The 27,875-nt window shown below is 41.7% G+C and overlaps 1 protein-coding gene across 1 annotated transcript in view; it reads right to left on the bottom strand.

Annotated features, from left to right (window-relative positions):
- Nucleotides 1-554: 554 nt before the first annotated feature.
- The window catches only part of AR (androgen receptor), a 503,957-nt gene continuing 476,636 nt past the window's right edge, over nucleotides 555-27,875 (bottom strand). Inside the window, exons 6-8 of the mRNA XM_073640913.1 lie at nucleotides 20,294-20,424; nucleotides 18,279-18,436; nucleotides 555-10,017 (exon numbers count right to left, since the gene is read on the bottom strand). Coding sequence (XP_073497014.1) covers nucleotides 9,862-10,017; nucleotides 18,279-18,436; nucleotides 20,294-20,424 — 445 coding nt within the window. The 3' untranslated portion in view covers nucleotides 555-9,861. The remainder of the gene's footprint in view (nucleotides 10,018-18,278; nucleotides 18,437-20,293; nucleotides 20,425-27,875) is intronic.

Here is a 27,875-nt window from a genome sequence, read left to right as displayed (position 1 = left end):
CCCTGCTGTCCTGTCTGTATGCTCTTTTGCTTCCTCCCCTGCCCAGGAGCTGTGGTATGATCAGACCATGTCCCTGTACGGTCAGACACAGCCATTACACAGTACACAGCAGGGGCACATTTATAAGATTATCTCAGCACAGGAGCATTTTATTTAAACACATCCAATTGTGGAACTTATTATTATTCCAAGATCTATTGATTAAAATGAACTTTTGTTTGTGGGAAGACCCCTTTAAGGCTCTGTGTACTGTGACTTCTAGGCTATGATGCTATTATAGTTTGAATTCTACTGATTGACCCTGTCGACTTTAAAGAGGTGGTCCAGGTTTGGTGGTTCTTGCAGGTCCTGGAGCGATTGTATCACCTCTATCATACACATGACCACTAGAGCCAGTCTCATTTCATTGCTGAACGGCCAGCAAATATCACTTGAATGGCAGGGTTTGAATAGGTAATTAATGTTCATTTTATAGTTTTATTTATACCCTTAAGTGACTAAAAAAATCCTGTACCGTCCCTATGGATCAATTGAAACATGGATGAAAGCCATAATGCTAATGAAAACAGAGCTTTATTTTTGATAATTGATGGATAACCCTGACCACCCACCATAGCTGCCCCCACTGCATGAGTGACATGCATGTCCTGCAGTATTAGCCTTCAGAAGATGACTCGCTTTTATTTATGTCTAAAGAAACAGTTATGGACAGAATATAATCTCATTGCACTCCCATCTCTGTCATCGGTTTCTAATTATCCTCTGCTTTCAGACAACTACCCAGACTTTAATAAATTAGCTCTTGTGTGGAGCCAGAGAGGACTAGTTGTATGGGTACAAGGACAGGCCTGTGCCTGTGATGCACAAATATGATTTCCTCCATAGAAGTTGTTAAACTGAAAGGCAATTTGTGTTTTCTTGTGCGTTGTGCTCTTCTGGCTGAATTCAAGCAGACCTAGCATAGTTCATTGGGAGCTTTTTTTTAATTGATCTGTGGAATGTTGATACGTATATGAGGCCGCCCACACATCTAACCATGTATATTCAACATTTAATTGCTTTTCTGAGAAAAGGTAGGTCACCCTGACCATGAGGAACCACTCTGCTAATCCGCAGCAGGTTGAGCCCCCTGAGTCACAATGTGAATACACAAAACATTTTCCAGACCAAAAGCAGAAATCACATTCAACTTTATAAATGTGTGCAGCCAAATTATAGAAAGACAAGATGCAGGTTTGTTTGCTACTTTCTACAAGACACTGAGATATTTCAATCCATATAAGGTTTACACATACACGAGAAAAATTCAAATACATACATTAAAAAAAAAACAACAACAAAAAAAACGAGAGCCATAGAAAGCATAAAACTGATAAAAACTGATTTTTCTGCTTTTCCACCTAAAACTAGAAGAAGACATAACAGCCCAAAAGATTCCCAGGACCTACATACTATCAACTATTAAATATCTGTATGGAACCATCACTGCTAAAAACTTAGCGGCAGCAGAAAGGCGGCGATGAGGAACGGATGAAGGCGGCTTTGTGGTAACAGGCATCTGAAGCGTCAGATCTGTCAGTCCTTGTTCCCCAGCGATTGGGTACCAAGCATTAGAACACGGCATCCATACATTAGCTCATTTGACTGTTGTGAAATCGGCAGATGCCACATACACAGTACTCCGGGTAGTGCCGGTGTGGATGCCCGTCTGCAGCCACTTCATAGCGTCTCCAATGCCCAACGGACTCCTGCAGAAGTTGGGTTAAGGCACTGCCCTGTCCCCTCATATGTTCACCCCTTACCTTTAGTCGGCTGCCTAACTACCAGGGTTAGGTCACGACTCTGCTTTAGTATCTCAGGTAGGTATATTCGTAAAATAGGTAGTTTCAAAAGCCCCCATTAAAATGTGTAAGGGGAAAAAGTCAGGTAGATAAAAGGTAGTTTCTACTATGTGGCCCAGGTAGGTATCGTGCAGTATATACTGTCCTCAGACGTAAGTTACCCGAGCTGCTGTAAGCAATAGGTGGGATACAATTCTCCGGCAAGCTGCTGGCAGCACTTAGGTAGGTGACATATTATTCTAGGTGGCTACTAGCATCTGGTAGATAAGTGATATAAATGCATTATGCATATATATATATTTACACCTTAGGTAGTTTTTTTTTTTGGCACTGATCGGCTTTCATTTAGTTTACTATGCGAAGCGAGAAGGCAATAATTAACCCCTGCACCATCGCACGTTGCTGGAAGCTGGGCCAAGTGGTTGGTATTTGCTAAATCCACAGGATTGCAAGTACCGCTCCACTCAGGTTTTTACTTAGTTTGTTACTACTTAATCTCCATTTTCTCCGTATTACCCAGCGGGGATTAGGAATAACGAGTATTTTTTTTTTCCTGGGACGGCTTGTAGCTCTGACTGCAACGCAAATGCAGCGATTGATTTACGAGATAAACATGGAAATAGAAAGTGCTTTCATTTTGTACTGTGCAAGTGTCGGGGTTTTATTGATACACTGCTTCCATGCTACCACCGAGGCGGCAGAGCAGGGCGCCCGGGGGCTGTCACAAATGCATTGTTGAATGCAGTCATTTTACAACATTTCGTGTTTGCAACTGGGCAGACATTAGCTGCCCCATGTGCCATTAAGATATTTGCAAGATGCTTTTTAAATATTAGCTTAATTTTGGGGAAAGGTCTTTCAAACGGTTAAACTAGCAAACAGCTGGAGGTCAGGGTGACACAGTAAGATTTTCTCTTGGCGTAAGATGAATGCAACATGTATTTTACTCTATGTAGATAAAACTGAACCCCCCACCCAAACCTAATTTTCAATGCTGTACAACTGCGTATAAAAAGTAAAATATTCCCATATCCCGATGTTCCAGGACACATTCACATTGTAGAGAGATAAACTCTAGATAACATCCTGAAAATCAGAGGCAATTAGAATACATATTTTCTATATTAACATAGAGAAGGAATTCGTTTTGTCTAATATATTTTCCTTAAAGGGAACATTTCAGATTTAAAATAAAGTCCAAAGTATGGGTGGCATGCAATCAGTAGGAGGAGCTGAACAGATAATATATATTAGATATCCAAAGTATTCAAATCAAACCACTCTCTAAGAAGTATAGAAAATTGATCATTTATTCCATCAGCAGTATGGGACAAGTAGGCCCTGAAGAGGCGTGGTAGCAAGCGAAACGGCAGTAGCCTTTTTTTTTACCATGTTCCTATGCTGTTGACTGAATAAATTAGCAATTTACTATAATTTTTTGTGAGTACTTTGGGTTTGCTACTTTGGATGTTTACAGTGGATTGTGAACTTATATGGGCCCACTGAGCACTTCCACAAAGACAGCATGTTCATATATGAAAGTCACTTGGGATCTATAGTTCTACAGGACGAAGCACTGCAAGTCTGCTTTTCTCTATTGTGCTAAGATTCGTATATATGTTTGTGAGAAAGGATTCACTTTAGGCCACATTCACATGTTCAGTATTTGGTCAGTATTTTACATCAGTATTTGTAACCCAAAACCAGGAATGGAACAATCAGAGGAAAAGTATAATAGAAACACGTCACCACTTCTGGATTTATCACCCCCGTCTGGTTTTGGCTTACACATACTGATGTGAAATACTGACCAAATACTGAATGTGCGACCGTGGCCTTAATGCTGAATATGTAAGTCAGTTCTTTTTCTTCGCACTAAAAAAAAAACAGACTAATTTTCTTAAGTGTACTACAACTGATTTTCATCCGTTTTAAGTCCGAGAGTCGGTTTTTATAATCCGTTTTTCTCATATGAAACTTGAACTTGTGACTTTGGTCTTACTTACGTTTTATGCATTGAAGTCCCTGCTCTTTCAAGGCACAGAGGTTCAGTGGGTGCTCCTAATCAGCGATTGACAACCTTCCCTGTATAAGTGCCCATATAGCAATAGCTACTCCTGCTCCCTAACATGCTACCTGTAGACTGCACAGTGGACAGGTTCCCTTTAACACTGAGGTTTCCCCATTAGGATGTTGGTGAGGTATCCCCATTAAGTTGTTGGTCAACTTTCCTCATTACAATGTTGGTCACGTTTCCCCATTAGTGAGCTATCCCCATTAGGATGTGGGTGAGGTGACCCCATTAGGATGTTGGTGAGCTATCCCCATTAGGATTTTGGTGAGGTATCCCCATTAAGATGTGGGTAAGGAGTCCCCACTAGGATGTTGGTGAGCTATCCCCATTAGGATGTGGCTGAGCTATCCCCATTAGGATGTGGCTGAGCTATCCCCATTAGGATGTTGGTGAGCTATCCCCATTAGGATGTGGGTGAGGTGCTCCCATTAGGATGTGGGTGAGGTGTACCCATTAGGATGTTGGTGAGCTATCCCCATTAGGATATTGGTGAGGTGTCCCCATTAGGATGTTGGTGAGGTGTACCCATTAGGATGTTGGTGAGCTATCCCCATTAGGATGTGGGTGAGCTATCCCCATTAGGATCTGAGTGAGGTGTCCCCATTAGGATGTGTGTGAGGTGTCCCCATTAGGATGTGGGTGAGGTGTCCCCATTAGCATGTGGGTGAGGTGTCCCCATTAGGATGTGGGTGAGGTGTCCCCATTAGGATGTGGGTGAGGTGTCCCCATTAGGATGTGGGTGAGCTATCCCCATTAGGATGTGGGTGAGGTGTCCCCATTAGGATGTGGGTGAGCTATCCCCATTAGGATGTGGGTGAGCTTTCCCCATTAGGATGTGGGTGAGGTGTCCCCATTAGGATGTGGGTGAGCTATCCCCATTAGGATGTTGGTGAGGTGTCCCCATTAGGATGTGGGTGAGGTGTCCCCATTAGGATGTGGGTGAGCTATCCCCATTAGGATGTTGGTGAGGTGTCCCCATTAGGATGTGGGTGAGCTGTCCCCATTAGGATGTGGGTGAGCTGTCCCCATTAGGATGTGGGTGAGGTGTCCCCGTTAGGATGTGGGTGAGGTGTCCCCGTTAGGATGTGGGTGAGGTGTCCCCATTAGGATGTTGGTGAGGTGTACCCATTAGGATGTTGGTGAGCTATCCCCATTAGGATGTGGGTGAGCTATCCCCATTAGGATCTGAGTGAGGTGTCCCCATTAGGATGTGTGTGAGGTGTCCCCATTAGGATGTGGGTGAGGTGTCCCCATTAGCATGTGGGTGAGGTGTCCCCATTAGGATGTGGGTGAGGTGTCCCCATTAGGATGTGGGTGAGGTGTCCCCATTAGGATGTGGGTGAGCTATCCCCATTAGGATGTGGGTGAGGTGTCCCCATTAGGATGTGGGTGAGCTATCCCCATTAGGATGTGGGTGAGCTTTCCCCATTAGGATGTGGGTGAGGTGTCCCCATTAGGATGTGGGTGAGCTATCCCCATTAGGATGTTGGTGAGGTGTCCCCATTAGGATGTGGGTGAGGTGTCCCCATTAGGATGTGGGTGAGGTGTCCCCGTTAGGATGTGGGTGAGGTGTCCCCATTAGGATGTGGGTGAGCTATCCCCATTAGGATGTTGGTGAGGTGTCCCCATTAGGATGTGGGTGAGCTGTCCCCATTAGGATGTGGGTGAGCTGTCCCCATTAGGATGTGGGTGAGGTGTCCCCGTTAGGATGTGGGTGAGGTGTCCCCGTTAGGATGTGGGTGAGGTGTCCCCATTAGGATGTGGGTGAGGTGTACCCATTAGGATGTGGGTGAGGTGTCCCCGTTAGGATGTGGGTGAGGTGTCCCCATTAGGATGAGGGTGAGGTGTCCCCATTAGGATGTGGGTGAGGTGTCCCCATTAGGATGTGGGTGAGGTGTCCCCGTTAGGATGTGGGTGAGGTGTCCCCATTAGGATGAGGGTGAGGTGTCCCCATTAGGATGTGGGTGAGGTGTCCCCATTAGGATGTGAGTGAGGTGCCCCCGTTAGGACGTTGGTGAATTCTTTGGAACTTCTTTACAATCAAATGCTTTCATCTGAGTACATTTTTCAACAAATCAACTAGGCATAGTGCAAATCTCCATTCTAACAATTCTAACAATCCACCTTTGAGATAAATAAGGGCTCTATGGTGTAAGGAGTCATAATGTAGCACATAAGTCCATGGGAATGTTTTACCTGTCAGATTGTGTATAAAAAATTGTATCGTGCTGTATTCCGGAGGTATTTGGAGAAATGCTTTTAGAGGAGAAAATCTCTGATGTACAGCTCAGGATTGATGGCTATCTCGCTACTAGGACTATGTCCACTATTTGGTTATTGTGAATAAGTGCTGAATTAGAATGCCCTCTATATTCATGATTTCCATAAAATGCTTAGATTCACTTTCAATTTTCTGAAAGTTGTGGACTAGATTTCAGAAGAGTTTCGTAAGATAACGCATGTACACGGGACATGATCACCTTGTCATAATAATGTTATTCTGATGTATTACTAGGTTTGTCGTTGACAAAGTAAATGCCCTTCTTTTTTGCAAGAAAGCCACCTACAATGCTTTACTCTGAACCCTGAGTTCATATGGAGGAGCCCGTCTCATACAGAGACCTCCAGAGCACTGCACAGTAGGGGGCGCTGGTGTCAACACAACCTGGACGCAACATCAATCTGCAAAAATATTAAAAAGTTACAAACAAAAATACCCCCACCCCTCTCTATAGGTATTAAATGTACTCCGTATGTACCTTGGTATATTAGAAGTTAGCCGCCTCCATACTAGAAGTAACCCTACGAGCCACAGAGTAAAATAGGTCACTGTTTAATATGGAATGAGCCCATAGCCCAACCCAATGACAATACTTGGCTTCTTTCTGACCTATGACTGGCTCTGATTAAGGAATAGCTTACACAAGCCACAGACATCACTTGTCTTGCTCAAACTGCTTTTATCTTATCTCATTGTTCTGAACAGTGACCTATTGTGTCTATTCTCTGTGCAAAATGCCACCCTAAGCATCCTGACCCATATGGAAGAGACGGCTATTAACCCCTGTATTAATAGACTCCTCGGGAACACATCAGCTTATGGTGATTTCTATAGAAAATATGTGAAGGGAGGCCAATAAATGTAAAGTGCTCATCATTCAGTACATCACTTTGTAACGCTAAATTCTATCCATACAAAAATAATATATATATATATGGTTTTTGTGTGGCTCAAAATTGCCAGGAAATGCCACAAAAATATTTTTTTAGCATAGTGCAAACTTGCTTGTATAGGGAACAATTTAGTGCACTTGTACTTTGGTGGTTCCATCTGGTCCAAACCCAGGTGACATGTACCACCAAAAGCAAGTTAAATATAAAGGCTATAGATGTAGAAGATAAAAATCACATGTATACTTTAGATATATCACTGCATTCATTGTTCAAAGGAGGAGCATTATAGATATATATATATATGTGGGTATAAAGGCACGACCTGTTTGTTTGCTTCCTTAAAGGATTCACTACTTTCCCTATGGACATCCATCTTCTAGGTTCTTAAACATAAAGTCTGAAGCTATATGATTCATACATTGTATGTAAATTATTTCTGAAGGGTCTCCGAACTGTGATTTTACAGATATATAGACATTATCCATGAAATGTACATCCATAATTTTATGCTCATTGACAATAGATGCCGGACTTGGGCCTAGGGCAAGGTTTAACCCTAAAGCTGTATGGTGAAACAGATGTGTCTCTTAGATCAGGATCATACTGACTTTGTGTATGTGTCATCTCGTGTGCAGAAAGACAATGGATGTTCTTCACCGCCGATTCTGTTATTTTCCCTGGAAGTGAGCAGCGGCAGAGATGTAAGGTAGCTGCTTTCTTATCCTTTTCCGTAGCGATTGATGTGCATACTTGGTTAAGCCAAACATGCATGTTACCAGGGTAAACTACGGTGAGAACGGTCAGGCATTTCATCCAGCATTAAAATTGTGTGTGGTCATTATCATATGTGAGAGAAGTCAGTTAGAGATATCCTAATTCTAATGATCAGGTGACTATCAAAATGGTATAGAGAACTTTTCTGTCATCCTGGAAGATGTCCATGCTGAGAACATGATCCTCAAAAATGTCCATGATGAGAACATGATCCTCAAAAATGTCCATGCTGAGAACATGATCCTGGAAAATGTCCATGCTGAGAACCTGATCCTGGAAAATGCCCATGATGAAAACATGATCCTTCCTTTTTTCTCATAGAAGAGAGAGGAATGTTGTCCAGAGATCAGAGTCCCATTATAGGGACTAGTCCCATCAGTGACCAACGCACTGTCTATTCAACTGTATGATATAAAAAATGTAAAGAACTGGGATTTTTTGGCTTCAGAGATTACTGTGCATATTATAAATCACAATCTGTATTGGGTCTGTAATTTAATTTAAAGGCATTTATTGCATACCCTAGTCTGATAATGAGCACGGATAGAGTCATCGCTTGCTAATGTAAATTATAGGACAAGCCAACTCCGGTATGTCCGTGTATTTGTTGTATCATAGTTAATAAACTGGATTTATCCCATTTACCTAAAATAGGTACATTATTATTGATTAGTGTATGGTTAATTATTGGGCTCTTGTTGGAAGGAGGACATCTGAAATCACAATGCTAGTGGTGATTGTATGAGAAGCTTTCAGGACATATCTGTGAACTACACAAGATGTCTTTTCACTTTTGGACACTAGTGATAGATGGTAGTGAATGATAGATTCAGGTAAATGAATCTACTTCATGGAACGAGCCTTATTGTGAGATCCTTATCAGTAATTTGGTGAGAGCTGACAGTGCTTGAGGCATCCGTGTCCTTCACAATGCTAGATATAAAGCGTAAAATGATACATTTTTGTAAATTCTACATTTCTTATATGTGAAATGTTTGTTGTTATGTAATGTATATAAACTGCGGTTGCTGATGAGAGTCCGGATATATACATGCTTGCAAAAAAGTGAGATGAAATGAATACACTAATAAAGGCAAGAGAAGCATGTTACATGGAGCATGTGGTAGAAAAAAAAGCCTAAGTGTTCAGCTTTACTGTCTTGGTCTTTAGAAGCTAAAGATGCAGAAGGATTGATTGAGAAGAGACAACCTGCATGAGCGGCCCGAGCCATCTAAGTTTAGAGGGTCTGAAACTGAAACGGTGCTGACTTTATTCCTGAAGAATTTCTGTGCATTTCTCTGGACGCTTCCTGCCTCCTTATCCCTTGCACCATCAGAGTCAGCTCAGAACCCCAGATTTTAAGTACAGCTGTGATTCTCAATCAGAGGGTCATGTATCAGAGGTGTTGTTTCAGTGCAGGCTCAAGTACTCAATCATCCCTTTGGCTTTTGATGTAGCCCCTACGTCTCCTGGCTGGAAAACAAGAGTGCATAATCAGCCTTGAATCTATCAAAGGAAATAGGCAAGGACAAAATACTGCTTGCCATTATACCCAGAAATTGTGGCCAGGAGAATAAGTGCTTTTAGTGTACATATCTGTATATATAAAATCTGGGGTTTACCACCCCCTGCACTGCTTGTTTCTAGAGTATCTACTGATGTGTTAGCTGACAAAGAACATATGCACAGAACTAAACTTGGGATTCCAATATTTCCTTAGAAATGACCAGTCTATAATCCAATACACACACAACTGTATAGTCTGGTAGTGAAATCCAAACTGTCCTCGAATCAGTCCTCCAGTCCCTCGTGGGTCAGTGACGTGGCACACATCTCAGAAGGTTGCTTGCATGACAACTGTCCTTAACACACACAAATGAAGAGGTCAAGCCGGTGTGGCTGATGATGAAGGCTGCAAGTAGAGTCCATTTTGCATATCTGTACATGGTGACCCTTAAGGCACACTGCAGGGGGAGAGAAACGGCCCAGAGGGGCTTTTCATGAATTATGGAAATAGAGGGGCTTGACTCTGCCGGACAGAATCTTGGGAACTTGCACTGAAATTATTTCAGACATCATTTCGGGGAAATCCACGCTCACCATCTGTGCCTTCACAAAGAGGTCAAATGTAAACTGGTGCAGCTCACGTGCAATCTGAAAAAAAAATCATATAAATTTATCTGTATAAATACAGTAAACAGATGCAAGACATTCTAGAAAGAGCAGAATTAAAAGGCATGCGGAACAGTATTTAATATTATCAGTAATGGCCAGGTAAGATATGCAACCATTTGTCTTATAAATGTCCAAATATCTACTACGAACCACACCAAACGCCCTTCAAAAATATGAAATGCGACATGCTGGCTTGCAGTTTCTGAGATGAGATGTGCATTGCTTCTCCTGCTTCATAGATTTATAGAGGGACGTTTATTCTGGCTCATTTTTAAGGTATAGGAAATGTTCATTGAATGGCTTCTATTGGAAACCGTTATTGTGGTCTTTACATGCACTTTTCTCCTCTGAAGTCTATTGGGAAATGCTGCAGCAATTCTCAGAAAAGGTCTACCTTTTATACAGCTCATTCACATTGGAAGGTCTGATTCTGATTTTTTTTTTCCACTGCAGAGAAACGCATTTGAAAATAAAAATACATAAAAAATGATGATTTAACTTGGCGACGAACAGCTTCCAACATTTTGGAATAAATATGTGACAAGCGGGATTATGATCGCCACATAGGTATTTTTTGTATTTGATGAAAGTTTTCTTTATCCGGCTGTAAGAAAAGGTAGAAGTTACTCATTCCATTCTGAGGGAATTTATCTCTTGCTTTAAGATTCTTCGGAAGCTGATGGAGTGTTGATTTTATAGTTTTAGGATAAAACTTGATTGCTCAATATGGATCACAGATCGTCATCACTTTTTGTTTTTGAATGGAGCAGTTGGAACGTTAAGTTGTTGTTGGTCAATCGATAACATGTGGCTCACAACTTATTTTACGAATGAGGGAGGCGTTATATGACTGGGATTGGTTAGTAACATTTACATCATCGGCTTTTCTACTTACAATTATTTATTTTCATTTGTACTTTTTAATTTGCTGTTGTAATATCAGGGTGTCCATCCATGAAGGGATGACATAGATTTAAATATTTTGATATGTTACAATTACACTTTTCAAGTATTTACCGTATATTCCGGCGTATAAGACGACCTGGTGTATAAGACGACCCCCCTACTTTCCTGTTAAAATATAGAGTTTAGGATATATTCACCGTATAAGACTACCCCTTTTCCAACGCATACCAAACACCGGTAAAAATTAAAAAAAAACAGATTTGAATTTAACATGGTCCTTTTTTAATTTAAATTCTTATGACATGCAGGTATATAGCAGGAAAACTGTCACTCATAAACATATTAAAATAGGGGGGACCCCACGTCATTTTTTGGGGGGGTCCCCCATTCTAATAGCTAGTAAAGGCTAGGTATTCAGCTGGGGGCTGATATTAGTAGCCTGGGAAGCTCCGTGGGTATTACCCCCTTCCCAGACTTCAAACATCTGCCCCAGCCGTCTGCTTAACCTCCGCTATAGACTATAATGATGGTGGATCCCACGCCAATTTTCTTTTTAAAAAATCCTTTATTTTAACACTAAATGACAATTGAGGGGTTAATAAAGATGCAGTCCCTAAATTATTATTAATTTTGTAATTAATTTTTCCCAAAAATGTTGACGTGGGCTTCGCCATATTTTTGTGTCCAGCCAGGTGCAGCAGGCAGGAACGGGCTGCCCCCAACCACCAGCTGCCTATTTGTACCTGGCCGGACACAACAATATAGGGAAGCCCTTTTTTTTTAAATTATTTCATGAAATAATTAAAAAAAAAAGACGTGGGGCTTCGCCCTATTTTTGTGTCCAGCCAGGTACAACTAGGCAGCTGGGGGCTGGAATCTGCAGCGCAGGGAGACCCAAGCTTTCTGGGCCCCCCCCGCTGCAAATTGCAGTCCGCAGCCACCCCGGAAAATGGCGCGTTCATAGAAGCGCCATCTTCTGGCGCTGTACCCAACTCATCCAGGGCCCTGGTGCGGTGGCTCACTGGGTAATAAAGGGGTTAGGGCCAGCTTGGCATTATCAGCTGGCCCTAAGCCCGAAATTCATGGGGTCACGCCAGTATTAGACATGACCACCATGAATTTCTAGTAAAGTAATTAAAAAAAACACAACACCCAGAATAAAGTCCTTTAATTGAAATAAAGACACAATTTTTTAATGTTCTAAATTAAACCATACTTACCGTCACGCCCATTCCAGCTGAAGCCAACGATCTCCTGCAATAAAAGTAAAATAATAAAGCAACCTCATCCTTACCTTTCCATGGTTCCCAGGACCGGTCCAGCTCTGCTACATTCACATGACAGGCTGCACCGCAGCAGAACGCTGCCGTTCAGCTTGCCATGCGGCAGACACTGAGAAGCGCAGGCATGCTTGTGCTCCTCAGTGTCTGACTGTGACGGCATCCAGATGAGCCGAGATCATGTCCAATGAACTCGGCTCACCTCATGCACGTCACTGACAGCGTGGGAAAATTCTCCTGCTCCCCGCATGCGCAGTAGAAGTTTCCCACGCTGTCAGTGACGGACGTCCAGGAGGTGAGCTGAGTTCATTGTCGGCTCATCTGGATGCCGTCACAGCCAGACACTGCAGAGCGCAAGCAAGCCTGCGCTTCTCAGTGTCTGCGGGATGACAGGCTGGATGGCAGCGTTCTGCTGCGGTCCAGCCTGTCATCTCGATGTAGCAGAGCTGAAGCTGTCGTGGGAACCATGGAAAGGTAAGGATGATGTTGGTTTATTATTTTTCTTTTATTGCAGGAGATCGTTGGCTTCAGCTGGAATGGGCGTGACGGTAAGTATGGTTTAATTTAGAACAATAAAGAATTGTGTCTTTATTTCAATTAAAGGACTTTATTCTGGGTGTTTGTGTTTTTTTTAACTTTTACTATGGGGTTAGTAATGGGGGTGTCTTATAGACGCCTCTCCATTACTAACCTGGGCTTGATGTCAGCTGGCATTATAAGCTGACATCAACCCCAACCCTATTACCCCCTGCCACCGCACCAGGGCAGCGTGGAAGAGCGAGGCTAAGTGCCAGAATTGGCGCATCCTATGGATGCGCCATTTCTGGGGCGGCTGACGGCTGGTGTTTCTAGCCTGGGAGGGGGCCAATATTCATGGCTCCCTTCCTGGGCTATTAATATCAGCCCCCAGCTGTCTGCCTAGCCTTTGCTAGCTATTAAATTAGGGGGGACCCCACGTCATTTTTTTTGGGGGGTCCCCCATTTTAATAGCTAGTAAAGGCTAGGTATTCAGCTGGGGGCTGACATTAGTAGCCTGGGAAGCTCCGTGGGTATTACCCCCTTCCCAGGCTTCAAACATCTGCCCCAGCTGTCTGCTTAACCTCCGCTAGAGCCTAAAATTAAGGGGAACCCCACGCCAATTTTTTTTTAAATAAATCCTTTATTTTAACACTAAATGACAAGTACAGTAATCAACACTATCACTGTACTTCATATATATGTGACTGACATGTTTCTATCTATCTAATCTATGTGTGAAGCTCTATTCTGTCTGTTATAAATTGTCGGGTACCGCTGCTGAATTGCCGGCCGGCTTTTTTAAAGAGACGGTGCATGAAAACACTATTATTTGTTTTAATAAATCCTTTACACTAAATGACAAGTACAGTAAGCAATACTGTCACTGTACTTCATATATATGTGACTGACATGTTTCTATCTATCTAATCTATGTGTGAAGCTCTATTCTTTCTATTCTAAATTGTCGGGTGCCGGCTTATGCCGCTGCTGAATTGCCGGCTTTTTATATATTGTCACAGAAGCGATGCGAACTTCCCTGCTCCGGACACAGCGCAGCGCTTCTGTGACAAGTGAAAGCTGTCGGCACAGAAGCCCTGCGCTGTGTCCGGAGCTGGGAATACGCAGCGATGTGTCAGTTTCAGCACAGAAGCGCTGACTGTCTGGACCTACCGCCGCCGTATTTTAACTCCCTCCACCTTATATTAACTCCGACATGGCAGGGATATGGCCACGGCAGCTTATTAACACCCCCAGAGTATCCCCGCATGTCAATTTCTGAAAGTTCAAAAGCATTACCGGCGTATAAGACGACCCCAGACTAGACAGAAGATTTTTCAGTCTTCAAAAGTCGTCTTATACGCCGTAATATACGGTAATTATATATTGTGCTTTGGAAAATGTGGCACTGCTGTGACAATTAGTGCCCAAAGGTTTTCTGCAACGTGTAGATGAGATTTGTTGGGGTCTCATCTTCTTAGCTGGTGTAGTACTACACTCTGGATTTTCTGCCCAGGAGTCTATACAGAAAATTCTCAGCAAATCCGCAGCTTGTGAACGCAACATGTAATGTAACTCTATGAAATATCTGGATTCCTAAGAAAAGTTTCAGAGCTGCACCGATTAATTAGTATATTCCTAAATGTGTTTAGGGGTGGGCAACTAATTTTCCCAAGGGGCCAAATTAGAGATAGGGACTGTTGTGGAGAGCGAAACCAATAGGCTGAAATTAGTTCTGCTCAATATTAATATATTAATTTCAATTTATATTTTTTATATTAATATTATCACTTAATATTGAGCAGAAATAAGTATGCTGACATCCCCTATATACCATATGAGCCCCACACAGCCCATCTACATATAAAGTATGAGCCCCCACATACAGCATGATCTCCACTTAGCCCCTCTAAATACAGTATGAGACCCCACATAACCCTTTATATACAGTATAAGCAGTGTGAGCCCCTACATACAGTATGCCTTATATACACAGTATGAGCCCCCATATAGTCTCCTATGTACAATGAGCCCACACATAGCCTCCTGCATACAATATGAGCCCGCACATAACCTCCTGCATACAGTATGAGTCCACACATAGCCTCCTATATTCATGCAAACACCCCATACACATAGCCTCCTATAAACAGTATGAGCCCCCAAATAGCCTCCTATATACAGTACAGACCAAAAGTTTGGACACACCTCATTTAAAGATTTTTCTGTATTTTCATGACTATGAAAATTGTACATTCACACTGAAGGCATCAAAACTTTGAATTAACACATGTGGAATTATATACTTAACAAAAAAGTGTGAAACAACTGAAAATATGTCTTATATTCTAGGTTCTTCAAAGTAGCCACCTTTTGCTTTGATGACTGCTTTGCACACTCTTGGCATTCTCTTGATGAGCTTCAAGAGGTAGTCACCGGAAATGGTTTTCACTTCACAGGTGTGCCCTGTCAGGTTTAATAAGTGGGATTTCTTGCCTTTTAAATGGCGTTGGGACCATCAGTTGTGTTGTGCAGAAGTCTGGTGGATACACAGCTGATAGTCCTACTGAATAGACTGTTAGAATTTGTATTATGGCAAGAAAAAAGCAGCTAAGCAAAGAAAAACGAGTGGCCATCATTGCTTTAAGAAATGAAGGTCAGTCAGTGCGAAAAATTGGGAAAACTTTGAAAGTGTCCCCAAGTGCAGTTGCAAAAACCATCAAACGCTACAAAGAAACTGGCTCACATGAGGACCGCCCCAGGAAAGGAAGACCAAGAGTCACCTCTGCTTCTGAGGATAAGTTTATCCGAGTCACCAGCCTCAGAAATCGCAGGTTAACAGCAGCTCAGATTAGAGACCAGGTCAATGCCACACAGAGTTCTAGCAGCAGACACATCTCTTCAACAACTGTTAAGAGGAGACTTTGTGCAGCAGGCCTTCATGGTAAAATAGCTGCTAGGAAACCACTGCTAAGGACAGGCAACAAGCAGAAGAGACTTGTTTGGGCTAAAGAACACAAGGAATGGACATTAGACCAGTGGAAATCTGTGCTTTGGTCTGATGAGTCCAAGTTTGAGATCTTTGGTTCCAACCACCGTGTCTTTGTGCGACGCAGAAAAGGTGAACGGATGGACTCTACATGCCTGGTTCCCACCGTGAAGCATGGAGGAGGAGGTGTGATGGTGTGGGGGTGCTTTGCTGGTGACACTGTTGGGGATTTAATCAAAATTGAAGGCATACTGAACCAGCATGGCTACCACAGCATCTTGCAATGGCATGCTATTCTATCCGGTTTGCGCTTAGTTGGACAATCATTTATTTTTCAACAGGACAATGACCCCAAACACACCTCCAGGCTGTGTAAGGGCTATTTGACCAAGAAGGAGAGTGAAGGGGTGCTACGCCAGATGACCTGGCCTCCACAGTCACCAGACCTGAACCCAATCGAGATGGTTTGGGGTGAGCTGGACCGCAGAGTGAAGGCAAAAGGGCCAACAAGTGCTAAGCATCTCTGGGAACTCCTTCAAGATTGTTCTAAGACCATTTCCGGTGACTACCTCTTGAAGCTCATCAAGAGAATGCCAAGAATGTGCAAAGCAGTCATCAAAGCAAAAGGTGGCTACTTTGAAGAACCTAGAATATAAGACATATTTTCAGTGGTTTCACACTTTTTTGTTAAGTATATAATTCCACATGTGTTAATTCATAGTTTTGATGCCTTCAGTGTGAATGTAAAATTTTCATAGTCATGAAAATACAGAAAAATCTTTCAATGAGAAGGTGTGTCCAAACTTTTGGTCTGTACTGTACATGAAAACATCTCATACACATGAAAAAAAACAACACATTCTTGCCTCACTCTCGTTCCCCCGGTGTTTTGCTCCTATCTCCGATGCAATTACTCTCCAAACAGCAGACGTGATATAAGGAAGTTATCACGTCTGATGTCTCCCACGCTGATTGATGGAAGCTGGCGGCTCCATCATCCACCAACATATTCACCGCTGTCTGCATCCTGAGGATGTGGATAGCGGTGACATCGGGACGTGGACGGTGGCGGACAGGCAGCAAGTGAGGGCCTGATGCAGGCCACACTTTGCCCAGCTCTGGCTTACATTAATTTACAACAAGCACATTATTAGACATTATGAACGTTACTTGAACAATAATTTAAAAATGTTTTTTTCCGCACAGGGAACGAGACAAACAAGTCAAAAGGGGCACTTGGTCATTTACCTTTGCATCTGCCTGATAGCATGTATTAGAACCATAAGATTCAGAGTAGATAAAACTGGGCCTAAAGTGCAGGAAAAACTACACCCAAAGAAATAAGAATGTAAAAGATTTACACCTTATTTCAATAGGAAAATGGAGACAAGCCGCTTTTCCAGACACTTATGACAGTAGCTGTAGGCAATAGAAATCATAGCACATATGGAAAGGCAAATTATCAGATCCTTGTTCCCACTGACATCTGTGGACAGGTTACAGACCCCATACACATCAGATCATAGATGAGGTCTGACATTATTAGGATTATTAGGAACCATAGCCATGTCTGATGCTTGTAAAGTAGATGGAGACAGGAAAGTTAACCATTTTCTGTAATGTTGCCTTGTATAAGTGGTAATACTGCCCATGGAGTCCTACGTTTATAATTTAGAAATCCATTAAGGTTACATTAATCAGAAAATACCCTATGACTCAGATAAAAATCACTTTAAAAACCCTACATGAGACTGCAAAAAAGGTCATGGCAGCGACATGCTAAATGATTGATATGCCAGAAGTGCCACGGTCTCCACATAGATGAGATGGGCAATGTGTTCCTGTAATTTTTGAATGGCTCATGACCTTATTCTTGTAGTAATATTGCAGTATACAGAAAACAAGGCAAAGTACATTGTATGATAACGCGCCTAAAGGCAAATAAGTGCAGTTACTTCCCTCGGATAGTCGTGAACGCAGCGTTAATTAATGCTGTGACCACGCTGGTTTGCCATTGCAGTGCTTGGAGTTTACTATATGTACTTTTTACGTGCAGTTTGATCAGCATTCAGTGGGTTATTTTCAGATTTTCTTTTATATCTTTTTATAACATTTTTTGATGATATGCAAAAGAAAGTCATATATGAGCTTACAATGTCAGTATTTTCACACGTCCATATCCATAGGTGCCACTCCTGTTCTGGACTTCCAACTTGGTAGTTTTTTTTGAGGATTGAAGGAAAACGGCACATCCATAAATCTCGTTAAAAAAATATTATTTCTCTATTGTTTTTTCCATAAGGAGCAGAAAAATGATTAAAATCCACATGGCATGGTCTAAAAAGTCACTGACACGCTTCTGGCATTTTAGAAACGCGTCAGTGAATTTTCAGATCATGCCATGTGGATTTGAATCTTTTTTTCTATTCTTCCTGGAAAATTGATAAAGAAGTAACGTGTTTGTAATGAGATTTGTGGATATGCCGTTTTTCTTCAATCCTCTAATTTTTTACATTTTTTTATAGGAATAATAATAGCATTACTCTCACCGGCTGCACGGAATCCAGAAGTTTAGTGAGCTGGAAAAATCTTCGTGAACTGGATGCTGGGTTACTTCTCTTGCAGGAGATGACACGATCCAGCTCTTTAATGTAGTTCATCCGCAGTTCATCAAAGCACTTCTGATCCTTCAGACCTTCCACAGGAACTAAGGATGGGAGACACACATATAAAATCTAATAAAGCACCCTCACGTACTCCAATGTTCAGTGCAACTAGGCAAAGGAAACACATCTTCATCGTGTTTTTTAAAAAATATATATTTCTTTTATGGTGGAAGCGCCATTTTCCTGGATTATCTTTTCTTTATGATTCAGCGCCGTTGGAACTCTTTTGGAGGAACTTTCAATTAGAGTAATGAGTATAATGGAAGTCAATGGGAAACTTGAGCATTTTTCCAGAAAACCCTGAAGACTGTGGGGAATGGTGGTGGTGGGGGGGACGAAAATCGCTGAAATGGCTGGAAATAGTGCTCAAATGGAATGGAAACCGCATGGGGAAGATGCCTGGATACATCTCTGAGTCCCAGGTTGCTGTTAGGAATTAAATAAATAATTGAAAAAAATTATCTGGGGTTCCCCACTATCTTTGATAACCAGCCAAGGTAAACCAAACGGTTGGGAGCTGATATTATCTGGCTGTGAAGGTTCATGGATACTGGCCCTTCCCAGCCTAAATATACCACCCCGCAGCTGGCCTAGAATTGGCGCATCACAGTAGATTGCATTGGCATTCGAGGTAATATTTTTGGGAGTTGATGTCAGCTGTGTTGTGTAAGCTGGCACCAAGCCTAGAGGTTAATGACATCACCACTCTCGCTGGGTCATACAGAGCGCAGCCTGACTGGGAGTGACCTATGAAGCGTCATTCTCAAAACGAAGCTCCATAGGTTGTACTACAGAATCGATGGATGTCGTGGTATTGCCATGGATTATGTTGGAGCTGTAGGGTTAATAAATTGGTGAATGAGGGACTCTCTATTGTCTTTATTTATTTTATTCTCTCTTTTTATGTCTTTTAGGTTGCCATTGGTGGACTATGTCGTACACCTTAGACTTCTTTGGACCAGCATTTTTTATATTAATAAGTAAGGTAAGTAGGTAAGCTGAGAGATACGGGTGGTGGACCCCACTGATCTGATACTGATGAGCTGTCCTAGAGAAAAGTCATCAATATATATGTCCTGGACAACTACTTTAATATGACAAAAAAAGGCGCAATAAACATAATTGGTAAATTGTAACCCTCTTTCTCATTGTACCCATCATTAGCTTCCTAGCAGGTCAGCCTTATATATTGTGTGCGTATTGTCGTTCCACACATCTTTTCTGCCTCCTCAGCCATTCTTTCTAGCCTTAGGGGGAAGCTGTCACACTGTACCTGCAGTCCGATCTGTGGACAGTACAGTATTGCTCAGAAGAAGCTGAGGATATTAAATAGGTATGTTGGAAAGAGTCAGTATAACTTGATTTTTATTCATTTAAATCCCTGGTGTTTGTATACATGAGCCCAGAAGGAGGTCCTACTAGTGATTGACAGCTATGTGAATGCACAGTCATACAGGGAAGACTGTCAATCACTGAATAGCACCGCCCACTGGACTCATATGCAGACAAACACCAGAGATTTCAATGAATAAAATACAAGTATTCTTGAAACATTTTCCAGAAAAATGTATATAAATCCCATCAGCTCCTCTTGCTCTACAGATATCATCCTGCCTTCAGATCAGATACCATTTGCAACACGACAGTGTTCCTTTAAGCTCTAATGCACAGGCTCCTCCAACCTGCTGTCTTAAGTAACATTTCTATACTACTGCCAAGACATATTCATTTTATTTACCGTTTACATTTCTTTGGGAAATTCATCCATTATATGAATTAAAGTTAATAATTTATAAATTTGCAGCAGGGAGAACACTGTGAGCTAAGCTATGTTGGCAGGTCCCAGTACATTAATCTTCTTTTGAAGTTGACGCTATCTGTAACATTGCAATACTCACTAATGCTGAAGAGGAGAAGAGCCTTCATACAGAGGAACTCCTCAGGTGTGATCTGTAACCAACCAAACTCTTGCGAAAGATGACGCATCCGAACACACTGGCTGTACATGCGGGATTTGTGCATGCGATACCTGGACAATGACAGAATGTTACTTTTTAGTCACGGGATTCAATATTAAAGGCTGTAAATCGCAATTTCAAAAAATATACGGTAGTGCAAAATTAGTGATCCTATGGTATTATCACAGCCTTGTACAAGCTCCTGTTGTATGGAGATTTAATTCATCCCTTTGCGCTCTGATAGATCCTTGTGTGCTTATCATTTCATATGGAGATTTCTTTACAATTCCGTATTACGCTCTGATAAACTTGTACAATATTAAAAAATCCAAGTGATTAGGATGCGGGACCTCATGTAGGTCTAATATAACAGAAGACATTCATGGATCTTTTGGCTGTATGTAAAATAGTGTAGGAGACCTCCGGGTTACCATGTGACAATGATAAATGGAAGGTTAAGTACATAGGGGGGATTATACTCCAGCGTCAGACAGCTGTGCCAGGGACCAGCATTGCCAATTTGAGTTTTTACTTTTTAAGGTCTAAGGGGTAACGTTTCTCCTTATGGAGAGTGACACACCAGCTCTGGCACGTCAAGGTAAGGAGGCTTATTCGCCGTGTAATGCTCCTCTGGGAAATTTAATATGCAAATTGCCTCTTCAGAGAAAAAGAGGACTTGTACTCTATGGCGCCACCTATTGGAAGCAGCAATCCTACAAGTCACAATCAACCCTTTAACGAGTCGTGCAATATGACTTAGGATAAAAGCCAAATCAGAATCTCAATTTTCAGACACGGTGTTTCGGGCTGTTGGCCCTCATCAGTGCAAAGTATAAGAACTGATTGGGCTAGGTGAGAGGCTCTGGACTGAGGTCTAAGGGGTAACGTTTCTCCTTATGGAGAGTGACACACCAGCTCTGGCACATCAGTCCAGAGCCTCTCATCTAGCCAAATCAGTTCTCATACTTTGCACTGACGAGGGCCAACAGCCCGAAACACCGTGTCTGCAAATTGAGATTCTGATTTGGCTTTTATCCTAAGTCGTATTGCAAGACACGTTAAAGGGTTGATTGTGACTTGTAGGATTGCTGCTTCCAATAGGTGGCGCTATAGAGTACAAATCCTCTTTTTCTCTGAAGAGGCAATTTGCATACTTTTTAAGGGCAACTTATCAAAAATTCACAGACAGACAATATTTTTTATGCAATCAAATAGAAAAAAAGCCAACTCACCTACTGCAATTCTGTGTGCAGGAGCACGGAAAGGTCATCCCGACCAGACGTGATACGTAGCAAAAAGGTGAGTAGCCATCTCCGAATCCAGTTGAAAATTGCCTTTATTGGACACTTGAAATTAAATTAGCAGCTCCATGACCGGGGAGATCATATCAATGACAGACAAAAAGTTACATGTATCAAACGCACTCCGGTTGTGACAAAGGACGCCAGAGTGCGTTTCAAATGCATAACTTTTTGTTTGTCATTGACATGATCTCCCCGGTCATGGAGCTGCTAATTTAATTTCAAGTGTCCAATAAAGGCAATTTTCAACTGGATTCGGAGATGGCTATTTACCTTTTTGCTAAATATTTTTTATGGACACATTGGAAAACCAGAATAAATCATTATGATATCATTGATCCGTGTCTACAGTCCATAATTCGGATAAAAAGCATTCACTGGCAACAGTAAAATGATGATAATCCCTGCCAGAATAATCTGTAGAAGTTTTTTCAGCTTCAAAAAAAAACCACAGACAAATTTTTTTTTACGGTAAGGGCAAAAAATCGCCCTATTGTTTTTGACTGTCCTGGAGTTTCTGAACAGTTGGCAGCTCTGCGAGGGGCCCACCAGTAAAACTCATTCTGGGACCCCCTCTTCACATACAGTTAATGTGCAAATATTTCCTGACCCTCGTTCACAAATAACCGGCAGACACATCCTGCACACATTTAAAAGGAAAGATTGCTGCGTTTGCTTCAGTGTTACCACAAGATGAGGACTTTTTTTTTGCATAATTGTAATCTTTATTGAAAATGTTTTTCATTTTTAAAAGAAAACAGAAACCGGTAATCAAATCATAAATGGCAAAAAGAAGGAAAGGAGTAAGCAACGTAGTTACAGATGGAGGAAGACTAGGAGGGGAAGGGATAAATGGTAGGAATGATTAATTCATCTATGTTATTAAACTCTGAAATATTAAATGGTTAGAAGAGCCCAGAAAGTATCCCGAGGGGACCAGACAAGATGAAACCTCTCCACGATGTTGTCCTTCAGAACAGTACGATATTCACAGCTTCTAATATCTTTGATCCACACATATAGATTACACCTACATGTGGGAGAAGTTTCTTTGCAGTGATGGCTATGAGACAACGTGCTGCTGTCACTATATGTAGAAGCGACCTGGTGGCACTTTTAGATATAGTTTGTGGAAATACATTGAGAATGGTTGTGTGTTTCTCCAATAAAAAGCAGTTTTATCCACACAATTGCAGGTATCAATCTGAGAACTACGTTGCTTAGATGTAAAGGCGCACATTAGTGAACTTTTTGGTCACATTGCATTTCTGCTGCAAATTCACTCTAAAAGGGAACTTGTCATACTGAAAATGGAAATGAAAACTTGATACAAAAAAAAAAAGAAGTTTGTGAAAATAGGGATCACCAACCAATAATAAATAGCAAATCTTTGGAAAATAGACAAACCAAATACAAGCAATTAAAACCATTTAAAAAGCAGCATTTAGCCATAAGACCAAGTCATAATAGGCAAAATCTCCATTGCTCCTAGATACATATGTGATTACACCTTATTGTAAGACACCACTAAAATACTGCATGTTACATATGAAGAAAGGGATAAACTGGCTGTCTAACAATACAGTCAGAGCACATAGATACAATGATGAGTTACACAGCATTAGGAAATGCTGACACGTGTCATAGCAGATAATCAACCACTTTTGGCATAAAAGAATAATCACCTGTATGTGGGTGCCAAAGAGGAAGAGTGGGGAGAGAAAGACCCCACGTGTATCGCCACTAGGATTGTGGCTTCATCAGGGGTGAGCAGTATGGTTGCAAACGGCTTGTCCAAGCCTATATATTGGGAGTCCAATTTCCCACAATGGTTGCAGCTGCAGGGAGTGAAATCAAGCATCTCACTGGCTTGAATAGGATCCCATGCCCAAGCGCACTCAAATTAATGTGGCCGCTCACCTGTGGTCAGAAGCGTCTCTATACACTGATGTGATCACTAATAAACATCACTGTATAGAGGTGCTTCTGACCACAGGACCTGGGGTCAAATGAGCTTCCCTTTCAGGACCTTTTAAAATACACTGAGCATGTGTGATATTCTCCAGCACTTATCTAATGGGCTGAAACACAGGTGAGCGGCCACATTAATTTGAGTGCGCTTGGGCATGGGATCCTATTCAAGCCAGTGAGATGCTTGATTTCACTCCCTGCAGCTGCAACCATTGTGGGAAATTGAACTCCCAATACACTGTGTGCAGAATTATTAGGTAAGTTGTATTTTAGAGGATTATTTTTATTATTGATCAACAACTATGTTCTCAATCAACCCAAAAGACTCATAAATATCCAAGCTTAATATTTTTGGAAGTTGGAGTGTTTTTTTTTTTCGATTTGGCTATCTTAGGAGGATATCTGTTTGTGCAGGTAACTATTACTGTGCAGAATTATTAGACAACTTAATAAAAACCAAATATAATCCCATCTCACTTGTTTATTTTCACCAGGTAAACCAATATCAGTGCACAAAATTTAGAAATAAACATTTCTGACATGCAAAAACAAAAACCAAAAAAATTAGTGATCAATATAGCCACCTTTCTTTATGATGACACTCAACAGCCTTCCATCCATAGATTCTGTCAGTTGCTTGATCTGTTTTCGATCAACATTGCGTGCAGCAAACCACCACAGCCTCCCAGACACTGTTCTGAGAGGTGTACTGTTTTCCCTCCATGTAGATCTCACATTTTATGATGGACCACAGGTTCTCTATGGGGTTCAGATCAGGTGAACAAGGGGGCCATGTCATTATTTTTTCTTCTTTTAGACCTTTACTGGCCAGCCACGCTGTGGAGTAGTTGGATGCATGTGATGGAGCATTGTCCTGCATGAAAATCATGTTTTTCTTGAACGATACCGACTTTTTCCTGTACCACTGCTTGAAGAAGTTGTCTTCCAGAAACTGGCAGTAGGTCTGGGAGTTGAGCTTCACTCGATCCTCAACCCGAAAAGGTCCCACAAGTTCATCTTTGATGATACCAGCCCAAACAAGTACCCCACCTCCACCTTGCTGGCGTCTGAGTCGGAGTGGAGCTCTCTGCCCTTTACTGATCCAGCCTCTGGCCCATCAAGAGTCACTCTCATTTCATCAGTCCATAAAACCTTTGAAAAATCAGTCTTAAGATATTTCTTGGCCCATTCTTGACGTTTTATCTTATGTTTCTTGTTCAAAGGTGGTCGTTTTTCAGCCTTCCTTACCTTGGCCATGTCCCTGAGTATCGCACACCTTGTGCTTTTTGATACTCCAGTAACGTTGCAGCTCTGAAATATGGCAAAACTGGTGGCGAATGGCATCTTGGCAGCTTCACGCTTGATTTTCCTCAATTCATGGGCAGTTATTTTGCGCCTTTTTTGGCCAACACGCTTCTTGCGACCCTGTTGGCTATTTGCCATGAAACGCTTGATTGTTCGGTGATCACGCTTCAAAAGTTTGGAAATTTCAATACTGCTGCATCCCTCTGCAAGACATCTCATAATTTTGGACTTTTCAGAGCCCGTCAAATCTCTCTTCTGACCCATTTTGCCAAAGGAAATGAAGTTGCCTAATAATTAAGCACACCTTATATAGGGTGTTGATATCATTAGTCAACACCCCTCCTCATTACAGAGATGCACATCACCAGATTTACTTAATTGGTAGTTGGCTCTCAAGCCTATACAGTTTGGAGTAGGACAACATGTATAAAAAGTATCAAAGTGATCAAAATACTCATTTGCCTAATAATTCTGCACACAGTATATATAGGCTTGGACAAGCCGTTTGCAACCATACTGCTCACCCCTGATGAAGCCACAATCCTAGTGGCGATACACGTGGGGTCTTTCTCTCCCCACTCTTCCTCTTTGGCACCCACATACAGGTGATTATTCTTTTATGCCAAAAGTGGTTGATTATCTGCTATGACACGTGTCAGCATTTCCTAATGCTGTGTAACTCATCATTGTATCTATGTGCTCTGACTGTATTGTTAGACAGCCAGTTTATCCCTTTCTACATATGTGACATGCAGTATTTTAGTGGTGTCTTACAATAAGGTGTAATCACATATGTATCTAGGAACAGTGGAGATCTTGTCTATTGTGACTTGTTCTTGTGTATTATAGCTAAATGCTGCTTTTTAAATGGTTTTAATAGTTTGTTTTTGGTTTGTCTATTTTCTAAATAAAGATTTGCTATTTATTATTGGTTGGTGATCCCTATTTTCGCAAACTTCTTTCTCTTTTTTGCATCTATTGTCCATTGGTATGTGATAGGTTGATTCCTACACTACACTGGCAGTGGTGCCTTCTATCATACTCCTTCTTGGAAATGAAAACTTGTATTTTACTCATTGACATCCCTGGTGTTTGTGTACAGTCCAGTGGGCGGTCCTACTAGTGACTGACAGTCAAAACCCAAAACAGAAATAAAATAAATACCCTGCTGTAAGTAAATAAGCAAAATCAATAGTGCATATAGATAACATTGGGTACTTAGTAAACACCGTTTTTGATTAAAAAAAAAAAAAAAAAAATTTGACAGTGTTCCCGGTATGACTGTCCATCACTAGGAGGACCGCCCACTGGACTCCTATGTATACAAATACCAGGGATGTCAACGAATAAAATACAAGTTATACTGAGTCTTTTCCTATAAGAAATAGCTAGAAGAGAAAGGAAATCAGTGATAACAACCTGAATATTCAGTCTAGTGTTACACTGTCCAGCAATTGTACAGAAGGGAAAAAAAGTATTTAGTCAGCCACTAATTGTGCAAGTTCTCCCACTTAAAAAGATGAGAGAGGCCTGTAATTGACATCATAGGTCGACCTCAACTATGAGAGACAAAATAAGAAAACTAATCCTGATAATCACATTGTCTGATTTGGAAAGAAGTTTTTTTCAAATTGTGGTGGAAAATAAGTATTTGGTCACCTATAAAAGTTCATTTCAATACTTTGTTCTATATCCTTTGTTGGCAATGACAGAGGTCAAATGTTTTCTGTAAGTCTTCACAAGGTTGGCACACACTGTTGCTGGTATGTTGGCCTATTCCTCCATGCAGATCACCTCTAGAGCAGTGATGTTTTGGGGCTGTTGCTGGGCAACACGGACTTTCAACTCCCTCCAAAGGTTTTCTATAGAGTTTAGATCTGGAGACTGGCTAGGCCACTTCAGGACCTTGAAATGCTTCTTACGAAGCCACTCCTTCGTTGCCCTGGCGGTGTGCTTGGGATCATTGTCATGCTGAAAGACCCGGCCACGTTTCATCTTCAATGCCCTTGCTGATGGAAGGAGGTTTGCACTCAAAATCTCATGATACACGGCCCCATTCATTCTTTCATGTACACGGATCGGTCATCCTGGTCCCTTGGCAGAGAAACAGCCCCAAAACATGATGTTGCCACCCCCATGCTTCACAGTAGGTATGGTCTTCTTTGGATGCAACTCAGCATTCTTTCTCCTCCAAACACGACGAGTTGTGTTTCTACCAAACAGTTCTACTTTGGTTTCATCTGACCATATGACATTCTCCCAATACTCTTCTGGATCATCCAAATGCTCTCTAGCAAACTTTAGATGGGCCTGAACATGTAATGGCTTAAGCAGGCGGACACATCTGGCACTGCAAGATTTGAATCCCTGGCGACGTAGTGTGTTAGTGATGATAGCCTGTGTAACGTTGGTCCCAGCTCTCTGCAGGTCATTCACTAGGTCCCCCCATGTGGTTCTGGGATTTTTGCTCACCGTTCTTGAGATCATTTTGACCCCACGGGGTGAGATCTTGTGTGGAGCCCTAGATCGAGGGAGATTATCAGTGGTCTTGTATGTCTTCCATTTTTCTAATTATTCACACCAAGCTGCTTGCCTATTGCATATTCAGTCTTCCCAGCCTGGTGCAGGGCTACAATTCTGTTTCTGGTGTCCTTCGACAGCTCTTTGGTCTTCACCATAGTGGAGTTTGGAGTGTGACTGTTTGAGGTTGCGGACAGGTGTCTTTTATACTGAAAACAAGTTCAAACAGGTGCCAGTACTACAGGTAATGAGTGGAGGACAGAGGAGCCTCTTAAAGAAGAAGTTACAGGTCTGTGAGAGCCAGAAATCTTGCTTGTTTGTAGGTGACCAAATACTTATTTTCCACCAAAATTTGAAAAAAAAATCTTTCCAAATCAGACAATGTGATTTTCAGGATTTGTTTTCTCATTTTGTCTCTCATAGTT

Source organism: Phyllobates terribilis, unplaced genomic scaffold, assembly GCF_046119375.1.
Source record: "Phyllobates terribilis strain yellow unplaced genomic scaffold, ASM4611937v1 Scaffold_7__3_contigs__length_470593459, whole genome shotgun sequence".
Lineage (NCBI taxonomy): Eukaryota > Metazoa > Chordata > Amphibia > Anura > Dendrobatidae > Phyllobates > Phyllobates terribilis.
This window is presented reverse-complemented; position numbering and strand designations above follow the sequence as displayed.